General features: G+C 58.3%; 1 protein-coding gene and 1 pseudogene across 1 annotated transcript in view; one reads left to right on the top strand and one right to left on the bottom strand.

The window, feature by feature from the left end:
* The window catches only part of SNCB (synuclein beta), a 3,431-nt gene extending 2,029 nt beyond the window's left edge, over nt 1-1,402 (top strand). The window contains exons 4-5 of the mRNA XM_026858519.1: nt 328-417; nt 654-1,402. Of these exons, the coding sequence (XP_026714320.1) occupies nt 328-417; nt 654-686 (123 nt within the window). The 3' untranslated portion in view covers nt 687-1,402. The remainder of the gene's footprint in view (nt 1-327; nt 418-653) is intronic.
* A 1,312-nt stretch (nt 1,403-2,714) lies between these two features.
* Nucleotides 2,715-9,833, bottom strand: LOC113485180 (annotated as a pseudogene).
* Between the last annotated feature and the right edge of the window lie 1,118 nt (nt 9,834-10,951).

The raw sequence follows: 10,951 nt of genomic DNA, 5'->3' as shown, positions 1-10,951 counted from the left end.
CCCACCCCCCCAGCACCCACATGGTGCCAGCACCCATCGCCTGCCTGGGGCCAGGGCTGGGAGCGGTGCAGGGACACGCACACCCAGACGCTGCTCCCACAGAGCCCCCCTCTCACCTCCCGGCCTGGTGGGCTGGTGTGTGCCTGGGGTCTCTGCTGCTCCCTCCAACTGATGCTCCCCATGTAGAGACCCCCATATGGTGGGTGTGTTGCTGGTCTCTGCCAGGTCCCCCCCCTGCCCCTCTTGGGTCTGGCAGGGGCAGGGACGGTGGGATGCTGTGAGAGGGGGCTGTTTGCATGTGACTGACCCCCCCTCGTTCACCCCCAGCCAGAGGAGGTGGCCCAGGAGGCTGTTGAGGAGCCGCTGGTTGAGCCGCTGCTGGAGCCAGAGGGGGAGAACTACGAGGAGCCCCCGCAGGTGAGGGGACGGGGTGGCAGAGGGGTGCAGGGTGCTGTGGAGGGCACAGGCTGTCAGTGCTCAGCGTGCTGGTGGCCATCGCTGTCCAGAGCAAAGCCCAGAGCCTGCCTGCTCCCAGGTGCCCCACGCACACAGGCCTGCAGCCCCGCGGGCAGGCTGGCCTGGGGCTGGGGGGGACAAGGGCTCTGTGCCTGACCTGAGGTCTCTCACCGGCTCTTTCTTTCCACACCCCACAGGAGGAATACCAGGAATACGAGCCAGAGGCATAATGGACCCCTGTCCTCGCCTCTTCCACCAGCAGCACAACGAACCGCCGGTAGCCCCCTGCTCCTCCCCAGCCGGCCCTGGCCGGTGCCCGCATGCCGGGGAGGAGCAGGGGTGTCCCTGCCCTGTTCGCTCACGAGTTCTTCCTCCAGTTCCGTTCCAAGGGACCGTGTCTGTGTCTCTGTACCGTGTCTAGCAGTGAGAAAACCCCGCCATGTCCAAGCCCCCGAGCCCTGGCACGTGCCCGAGCCATGGGCACTGCCCGCAGGGGTTGGTGTGCGTGTGTGCGTGCGTGTGTCCGTGAAGCCCGGGTTTGTGGCTCTGTATCCCTCCCAGCGCCATAAACCCTGGCTGCGTCCTGGTGTGTCTGTGTCTGTACAAAGCATGTTTACCTGCTCGCGGGCTGCTGTACATTTTGCTTGCACGCGTGTCCCTGTGGTTCTGCTCTGGTCATTGTGGAACTATTTTTTTTTATATATCTCTCTCTATCTATGGGTGGACGGGTCTTTTGCCTTTGTGAACCCTTGGCGCCCAAGCCCGCTCCCCAGCCTGCTGGGTGGTGGCGGTGCCTGCGCCCTCCCCGAGGTCCCGTAGTGCCGACGCTGTGTTGTGACGTGGCATGGATATCCCCCCGCCCTCGTCGCTGGATGTGCAATACGAGGGCAGCTGCCAGTGACACAGCTGCCCCCGTGTCCGTGAATAAAGCCAACTCCTGTCTGTAGCCCCCCTGGTCTGGTTGTGGGTTCCCTGGGGAGAGGGGTGGCCTGCGCTTTGGTGGCAGGGAGACTTTTGGGGAGAGGAATGAGGGGCTGGGGCAGACTTGCTGAGTCTAGTCTAGGGGAGTGGGCCGGACTGGGTCTTTGTGAGGACAAAATGCCTTCCTGTCTGCTCACTGCTGTGTCAGCAGAAGGTCACCGTGCCCTGGGCCTCCAGCCACGCTCTGGCTGAGGCCTGGGGTGCAGGCCATGTCCCTGTGCCACCAGCCTGTGTGCTGGCTGCAGTGCTTTGCGTCTGCAGGTGAATGCAGGGGCCCTTTGGGGCTGAGGACAAGACTAGATACAGTCCTGGGCTTGAGGTTCCCTCCCTGCAGACACTGGCTGTGCTAGCAGAGGGGGTTCAGGTGGTGGTCACAGGCTCTCCCCAGCCCTCCCTGCAGCAGGACTGTGCTGCTCTTTGTAAGGTACCTCCTAGGGATGCACCCCAACCTTGTGCAGAGCAACGGGGAGCTTTTTCTCTGCCATCCCACCTTCCTGCGTGACCTCAGGGGTCCAGGGACATGGCTGGCACCCGTGGCTTGCTCAGCTGCAGCGTGACCACCGCAAGGGCAGCTGGCTGCCATGCACCATGGAGCGATGCCCACCACAGCAGGGGGTCCTGTGCCCACCCCAGAGTGCTGTCCTTGGGCCTTCAGCCCCCGCAGGGCAGGGCCACCAACACAGCCCAAGTCCGCAGCCAGCCTCCAGCCCCTTGGCTGCAGCATGGGCAAGGGTGAGAGCCTGGGCTGAGTCTGCCTGCCATGAATATCAGATTAAATCCCCCACTCGTGCTGGCTCGTCAGCTTTGCCGGGAAAGACCGAAGCTGCAGCAGTCAGCACGGACACACAACAGGTTTGCTGATGCCTGCAAATCCCCGCCCTGGCTCTGCTCCCCATGTCTGCGCCAGTTGCAGCAGTACTTGCAGCACCCACTGTGTGTTATTAAATGGACCAAGACGGCTGTTTCTGGGGCTGGCTGTGCTCTAGGCTGCCCCCTCCCCTAGAGTTAATTGTATATTTTGCTTCTTTTATCCAATTCTGCCAGCTGTGGGCAAGCAGACCCAAACCAGTATCAACACAGCTTCCTCCAGTGTCTGGAAGGCTGTAAAGAGGCTGGGGCAGAGGGGGTGTGGGGGAAGACAGCCCCCCCTGCCCAGGAGAGCTGAGAGCCAGGCAGCAGAGAGAGAGAATGTGCTCAAACCAACCATTTATAGAGACCGGGGTGTCCCCTCTGCACCGCCCGCAGTGTCCCTGCACAGCAGGACTATGACCCTCACCGTGTGGCTGGCAGTGAGGCCCAGGAAAGCCCTGCCGGGTGCTGGGTCAGTAGGTGAAGCCAGCCTCATTGTACACGGTGAACACCTTCTCCAGAGCGCACAGGTAGGCGGCGGTTCTCTGGTCCAGGCCCAGGTTGTACCTTGCAGCCACAGTCATGATTTGCTAGAAAGAGAGGAGAGCTGTGAGGGTGGTGTGTGCTGGGAGGGTCTGGGGGAAAGGGGGGGGACAGAGGGTTCAGTGAGGAGTGTGCAGGCAGCACCACGCATGTGAGCACCAGGCCAGACCCCAGAAGCACCCAAGGGGGTAGATGTCACCCCTGTGTCAAACAACCAAGGGAGCGGCTCTGTAAGACCTGGAGCCACCTTCGAGCGGGTCTGGAGCTGCATCTCCTGCTGCTGCCCCACGGCGCTACCCTGGGGATAGGCCCTGCGCCCACGGGTGGGCTTCAGGCACCCACTGCTGAGCACAGCACGAAGCTGCCTCCCCGAGGGGTGCCACGAGAAACCCCCCCCGAGCACTGCAACCCCGGCTCATCTCAGCAACCCTGGAAATGGGGCACAGGGGTTTGCAGGAATGGAGAGAGGGGGGCAGGGACCCAGCAGCAGCAAGGGACCCTGCTGAGCATGAGGCTTTGCCCAAAGCGTGGGTACAGCCGCCACTGGGCCTCGTGCTGCCCTGCCAGGAGTGGTGATGGGGTGCTGTGTGTGGGCACTCCTCAAATACAGCCCAGGGCCTCTGCAGCGAGGCAATGGGCCCACAAGCAGGGATGGGCAAGGCAAAGAGCCCTTGGAGGTACCTTGGCTGACTGCTCCATGGTATAGGCCAGTCCTGAATACACAATGTCCTTCTCTGAGGCACCCTGAGGGGGACAACAAGTGAATCCTTTGTGGAAGAAGCTAGAGGTTGGCCCCCCCAACCCCATTTATCAAACACAGCCCCTCTGCTCAGCTCAGGACCACTACTGATGCAGCAGTTTCCAGCACATGGCACTACACACAGCATCTCCACCCCATCCCCTCCATCAGTGGGATGAGTGCATGGGGGGTTCTGTGTGTGCCAAAGCTCAGCTTTCAGCACTGAGACAGCAGACAGGAGTGTCTGGGAACGTGAAATAGGTCAGCCAGGACAACCCTCCACGGTCGTAGGCACTTACAGTCACATGGGCCTGGAACTGTGGGGATGGGATGATGGGGATCTCCCCTCTGGACTTGCCAAACCACTGCTCCAGGCTGTGCTGAACTGACTGCAGGAGGTGGTAGCTGGAGTCCCACTCATACTTGAAGCTGAGGCAGCCTTAGCTAACATGGTTCAGGTTCTTCAGCCACTCAAAGAAGGATACAGTCACACCACCTGCATTCACATACACGTCCTGCCAAGGGCAGTACACGCTTCAGATTTGCTGCTTAGGGTGACCCCGAGACACATGACCGATCTGGGCATCTCTCCTCCTCTGTCTTGGGTCCCTCACCATACCCCCGGGTGCTGCCCTCAGGGACAGGCCTGAGGTTACTTGGATGGCCAAATCCTAGAGCCACAGTGGCTCTGCACTGCCTCTGAGCAGACACCCGCTGCTCTGACACCCCATCTGATGTGGCACAGTTTGCTGTTGACCACCAGTGGCTGCAGGACATCCCGGTGCTGGCCAGGAGCCCCATGGTCTACCATTGCGGCAGCCAAAAACCAGAAGGGTTGAGAAGGGAAACCAGCATCTTAGAAGTGCTCAGGAGCTGGGGGCAAGGCAGGGAACAGGCTGACTGAGACAACACCATCAGCAGAGCCTGGCTGGATCCACATTGAAGCAGCTGACAACATATGGACATACTGGGATGACCAGGATGTTTCTTTGCAGGAATATCTAGTGTGCTGCTGGTGTAGTGGGGCTGTTGGCAGCTTCTGCAATGATCTGAGAGCACGAGTGGAGCAGAGGTGACATAGGTGGAAGAAATAAAATAAGAAATCAGTTCCAGGCTGCTTTTCCTAGTGCTGGGATCCCCCCACCACGTCATTTCTGGTGGCAGGGGTCTGGGCACTCGCTTCCCCACTGGAGCTGTTCAGGATGAGCAAAAGCTCAGACCCCGTGTTTCACTCAGAATGAATGAGGGCTCAGCCTGCAAAAGACCTTGGCCATGGTGGAGTCCCAGGCGCCAGCACGCCCTGTCCTTTGGTCCCTGGAGCTCACAGTGAAGGGAGGAAGCTGGTATTTGTAGCAGTCCTCTGTTTTGCTCACTCTTATCTGCTGCCTATAATTTTCAGTGTCAACACTGTGACACCCAGTACCTTCAACTGTAAGATCTCCTCTGCCCTGGGAGGAGGATCTGATACAGCAATGAAGACTGAGGATGCCAGAAGAGCCAGCAAAGGTCACTCCAGTGATCCTTGCTCCCTGCCTGCAAAGGGAAGGGCTTAGGCTTTTCTCCTCTGCTAAATTATGTGATCTGCCACCTGTGCCTTATGCTCTCTCCCTCTGTCTCAGTGGTCAAGTTATCAGTGCAATGATGGGACACATCCCTGGGGTGCTGAGCGCCAAAAATGAAGGTTTGGCTTGGCTGCTGTCACTCGTGTACTGATGCAGAGCCTGCTTGGAGTGTGCAGCACGAGTACTCTGTACCTTTGCTTGCACCCGGGGTGAATTCTGCCCCGTGAGCTGCTTCTCAATAGCATCAGGGATGAGGATGTCACAGGGCACCTCCAGGTGTTGCAATCATAGGATTCTGATTTTGGAAAGCCAGCTATGGTGCCGTGACCCTGGAATGAGCAGGAGAGTCATGCTGGGCCCAGCCTGGCAGTGTTGATCACTGCCCTCAAAGCTGGGCTCTTCAGGAGATGAGGGGCAGCCCCCTTCTCCATGGGTGTTCCAGAGACAGGCACTGACCACCTGCCCCTAAGAACAGGGGCTGGGTTGACTGGGCTTGACTCACCTGCTCATAATCTTCTAGATCCTTGGGGTCGATGCCTCTGGGATTGTAAACGGTTCCATCTGTCTCCCCAACACAGATGCAGCGGGCTCTGTACTCATGCAGGTACTTCATGGTGTGCAGTCCCACTTTGCCAAAGCCCTACAGTAACACAGAGCAAAGATGGTCTGGGGAGAGGGAAACTGTGGGGACAAACACTGCAAACAGACCCACTGCTCTGGTAACGGCTCCCTCTCAGGAGCCTGAGCTGAGAAGCACAACCAGGAACCCCTGATCTAGCAGTTCTTGGGTTTGGCTGGATGGAGACTAGGACCTGGCAGGACAGAGATCTTCCTGGGTAGTTAGACGTTTGTGAAAAGCAGAACCCATGGGATAAGGACTTCCAACTCAGCTTGTCTTTATCACCTCCAAAGCTCTTGGACGTGATATTCCAAGCACAGCATGTCATTCAGTTTCTAAGAGCTGATCTTAGAAAACAAATCCAATGAAAAACCCAGTCCCTTGCTGGACACCACACAGCATCTAGGCACATCCGAGCAATCCCTCTGCACCTCACGCTGAGGGGCTGCGATCGGCTGCCACGGCACTGGCACAGGGCAGGGCCATGGGGGTAGCTCAGCTCTCCTTATGGGAACAGATGATTTTGCACTGTGTGCCCCAAAGCAAGTGCCAGCTTGGTAAAGCTCCTAAAAGCAACAGTGGTTCCTGAGACTGCAGAAACGGCTCCCAAACGCAGCAAAATTACACACACAGTAACCAAGGACGTCAGTCTTCTCATTCTCTGCCGTATCAGTGAAGCAGAAGGATGTGTGGAAAGGAAAGGGATGAGCAAAGGCAGGGCCGTTCCCGAGGGCACTGCGGGCAGCAGCTCCGGGTGCAGCCTCGGTTCAAAGCCTCTTCCCTGCGGCAGGGAGCTGCGGCAGGGAGCGAGCGCTCGGAGGAAAGCAGAGAGCGCTGGCCGCAGGCAAGACTTCAGCTGCGTGGTTTCCAGTTTATTTCTCCCTTGCAGAGAGCAGTGGCCTCAGCAGGAAACGGGCAGCTGCAGGCAGAGTGGGCAGTGGATCGGGGCAGCAGTGCCTGGCCGGGAGCAGGAGCTCCTGGAGCTACAGCAGGGGGAAGCACCTCACCGCAGCAGTGAGCAGGCCCTGGGCGGCGGGGAAGGGATGCTCCTTCCTGGGAGGAGAGGGGAAAGGCAGGGGTGGCACCCTCAGGGTCCCACCGAGCTCCCAGGCTGCTGAGCAAGGCAAGGCCAGTGTGGGTCAGACCCACAGAGCACCCAGAAGAGACCGAGGCTCCACCCACAAGCAGGACTTTTGCCATGGGTAACATCACGGCTTGCCACGAGTGGTTTGGAGGCGACAGAAACGCAACATTGTCGCTGGAGTTGCCTCTTTCCATCCAGTCTGGCAGAGTTCCCTGTGTCCTGCCACCTTGTTGCTCTGCCCACTGCACAGGTGAGGGTCAGTCACAGCTTCTATTTTATGAGTGTTTTCAGACAGGATGGCTACAGAGAAACCTTGGGAATGCCTGTGCCGACTGAGCAGTGCAGCACCCCTGGACTGCTGGTTTGATTTTCTAAGAGATCAGCTCTTAGGAACTGATTCGCGCACAGCAGGTCTGAAAGACTGCTCAAAAGAGTGACAGCTGTCACAGGGTGAGGAGAGATTTGGGAAATCATGTCCAGGCAGCACTGCAGGAAGTGACACTGAAAGCTGTTCTGGAGACGAGGGGCAGAAAGGTCCTGAGGAAGTATCCTCTTCAAAGCTGTGGTGGGGCTGAGCGCTCACCTGCAGCACAAAGGTCTTGCCGGGCAGGCCGGGGCTCAGGCCAACGCAGTCCCTGTACTCTGTGTTGGTGATGTAGCTCTCGATGCCATTCAGGACCCCTCGCCCTGTGGCGGAGTGTCGCCCGTGGATGCCTCCCTGACTGATGGGCTTTCCTGTCACACAGGCCTGGGTGTTGATGTCCTGCAAGGCCAGGGTGGGGAGAGAGAATGTTAAGGTCTCACCGGGTGCAAGTCCTCTAGAGAGGACTTTCCCCAAGCCTCAGCTTCCCTCACACTCTCCTAAGCCTCTGGGGCTCAAACCCTCGTAGTGCCCAATGCATCCCTGGCTCCAAACCAGCACTGTTGGAGCTTACCCGGTACCCCAGTGTGTGGGTGTAGGTGTCAGCTATCCAGGACATCTCCTGCTCTCCAGTATTAACATCAGGGGCCAGCACATCAATCCCAGGCCCTACAGAGTTAGAAAAATCTGTCAAATCCTGGTTTTGCAATTTGATTGCTCTGCTCCAACCAATGGCATGTGTACAGCCAGATGATTTCTGCAAGCTGGTCATGCTCTTGGGCACACCAAGGAGTCCCCTGACCAAAGCATGATGCTGCCCATGTCCCAGGGTCTCCTCAGTTTCTCTCAGGCATGAATAACTTTGGCTTTCACAGGGTCTTTGCTGTGTTCCTTCTCAATACTTTGAAGTAAAGAAATAATGTAAAGGTCTTTGCCTGGTGACTAGCACCCACTGAGCTCTCTGTCACACACTGAGGCAGGAGAAACCTTCACTCCTTCCTCCCTGTGACTGCGCAGGCTGGCAGGAGTGAGGGTAACACCCAGGTGAGACACTGCCCAGCAGTAACTGGGAAACACCCTGGGCCAGACCCACAGTGCTTGGTGCTGGAGGAGGCTCCTTCTGCTCCAAATCCACAGCACAGACAGAGCAAAATTGTAATCAGACAGCAGATCACCAGGGCAGAGAGTGCTGCTGACAGGCAGTGAGGAGTGGCAGCCTCCGTGCCTGCCCGACCAGGCAGCCACTGCCTGTTCCCCTGCCTGCAAGCCACACACTGCTTACAAAACTGGGACAAAACCACTCTCACCTATAAATCCCTTCCTGGCCATTTCTACAGTAAAATGCCTCGTTATTTTCTCCAGCTCCTGTTCCCGTAGAAGAACATCAAAACACAGTTGTTACTACAGGCCTCAAGAAAAATCACAGAGCCGTCGTGTAGCATCTGGCAGCTGCCCTGCTCTGCCTGTACAGGGCACACCCTGACATCTCCAGGGAGTTAATGCACAGCAGCTGAAGACCCTGGATTGAAAAAAAGAGATGTATGAACTCTTGGTGCCTTTGCTCACTGCTCTTCCAACCCCTCGCTGATTTGTACCTTCCCCCAGCACAGCAGGCAGCAGCAGGAGCATCCCTACTCCAGACTCCTTCAGCATGTCTCTGGCCAGATGCGCTGACCCATAAACCAGAGCTCCCCCCACCTGAAGCTGCTTTTCACTGTTGTTGAGTGAGTGTTACTCACCACAAACATCTCCCCCCGCTTGTCAGAGTGCACTGCTGTGATACACACAGAGGGAGGGCTGTGCAAATGGAGCATGAGTTATGGTCTGTCGGCGGAGGAAGGAGAGGAGTGAACTCACCGAGTATTTACTTGGATCAATCCTCACACCTGCCATGGCACCACCAAAAGGCACATCTGGAAAAGACCGGGTAAGGCAGACAGATGTTCTCTGCCAGCTCATCTGCTCCCCGGGTGAGGAGGTGACTATGGCAATCATGACCTTGTTGGCGAATCCAGGCAAGGAGCCAGCATTTCCCGACCCCGCACATGGCTCCCCTCTAATGCCACGCGGCCTCTGCGGAGCAGAGCCAAAGGCAGGACAGGATACGGGCCCTGAGCCTGCCACAAACGCCACCAGCCAGAGCTGAATCCATGACAACCCAGGCACAGAGACTGCATCTGAGAAGCATGATGCTTGATGCTCCCTGATTAACACAAACATCCCAGACTGCCAGTGGCGTATTCTGCAGCCCCAGCAAGCCTTGCCCTTGCACATCTGTGCCCAGAGGAACATCCTGCACTTCTGGAGCACTTCTGATTTTCAAAGCACCTAACAAGCTTTTCTGACTCACTGTATCACAGCCCCATCCCATGCCCAAGTCACCACATGCTTTACATTCCTCTTGTACTTACCCACTACAGCACATTTGTATGTCATTAATGCAGCCAGGGCTTTTACTTCATCGGCACCCATTGAGCTGCTGAAACAAACCCCTGGGAAAGGAGAGAGAAGTGAAGAGTCCCTGCCTTTTTACCACAAATGGCACAGAGACACTGTAGGAAAGGTTTTGACTCTTCTGAAACAGCATCTAGTCACAATAGGTGATCAGCAATCGTTCAGCTAGACTTGTTCTTCCAGATCACCACAGAATGAAAAACAGCTTCCTACAAGCCATCCATCCCACAGCCTTTGCTGTGGTGAGCACCTCAAACAGTGCAGCTGCAGCACGGCAAAAGCCTCAGGCTCAGGGCGAAGGGACAGGAGGCTGGGACCCAGCAGGCTCAGAACAACTGCCGTTGCTTTGAGGTATATTGAGGGCAGCGAGTGTATGGTATTTAGGATGAGGAGTCAAACGCACACAAGGTTGGCTTCCAGCCACGCAGCTCTTGTGCTCCGGTGTGAGCTGGAGCAGCTGGGCTGCAGCTGAGGTTGGCAGAGCTGCCTGCCCCAGGTGCCTCCCGTCCTTCTGTGGGATGCATTCAAGGACAGCGTCCTCCTGGGCACCTCTGTACACATCCTGACCACCACTGTGCTAATGCAGATGCCTCCCACTCAGCCACCCCGCTCCCCCAGCCAGCCAAGCCCCACGCCGCAGGGCCGGGATGCAGAAGCGTGCAGCGGGGCCGTGGCTCCCTGCCTCACCCCCTTTGCAGGGCAGGCGGTGCTGGCTGTGCTGGGCCCGCCAGCCCCGCACCACCTCCCAGGCGCCTCTGTCCCTGCGCAGGGGGAAGGCCACCTCCAGGACGTGGCTGCAGCGCCGGATGGTCTCCAGGATCACGCACACCCAGGGCAGCCCACCCTGCTGGGTCGCTCCCGCCTCCATCATGGCGGCTGCCCACCTGTAGAAGGCCTCCACCATGGCCGGCAGCTTGGGGTCACCGGGGCTGCCCCTCGCCAGGCCGGCCGTGCCCCGGCACCACCCCAGCGCCGCCATGGGGCTCCCCCGGCCCAGCCGCCTCCCTGCTACCCCCAACATGGCTGCCCCCACCCCACCGCCCGGGCAGGGGGCAATAAGGGGTGCCCTGGGTGGCTGAGGGCACGCCCTTCAGCAAACGGCTCTCTGATTGGCTGATCCCTGCCGGGATGGCCATGGGGGGGCGCTGTGGAGTGGGACATGGGCAGGGTGTGTACTTCAAGGCTCTTCTGATTGGCAGATTCTGTGGCCAATGGGAGGTGGGAAGATGATGTGGGCGGGGTCTGCACAGGAGAAGATGCCCCCAGGGGGTGTGGTCAGCAGGGGGCGGGGTCAGCAGGGGGC

This window comes from Athene cunicularia, assembly GCF_003259725.1.
Source record: "Athene cunicularia isolate RWA chromosome 13 unlocalized genomic scaffold, athCun1 chr13_part1, whole genome shotgun sequence".
Classification (NCBI taxonomy): Eukaryota; Metazoa; Chordata; class Aves; order Strigiformes; family Strigidae; genus Athene; species Athene cunicularia.
Note: the sequence above shows the minus strand (reverse complement) of the source record. Positions and strands in the feature narration are given on the sequence as shown.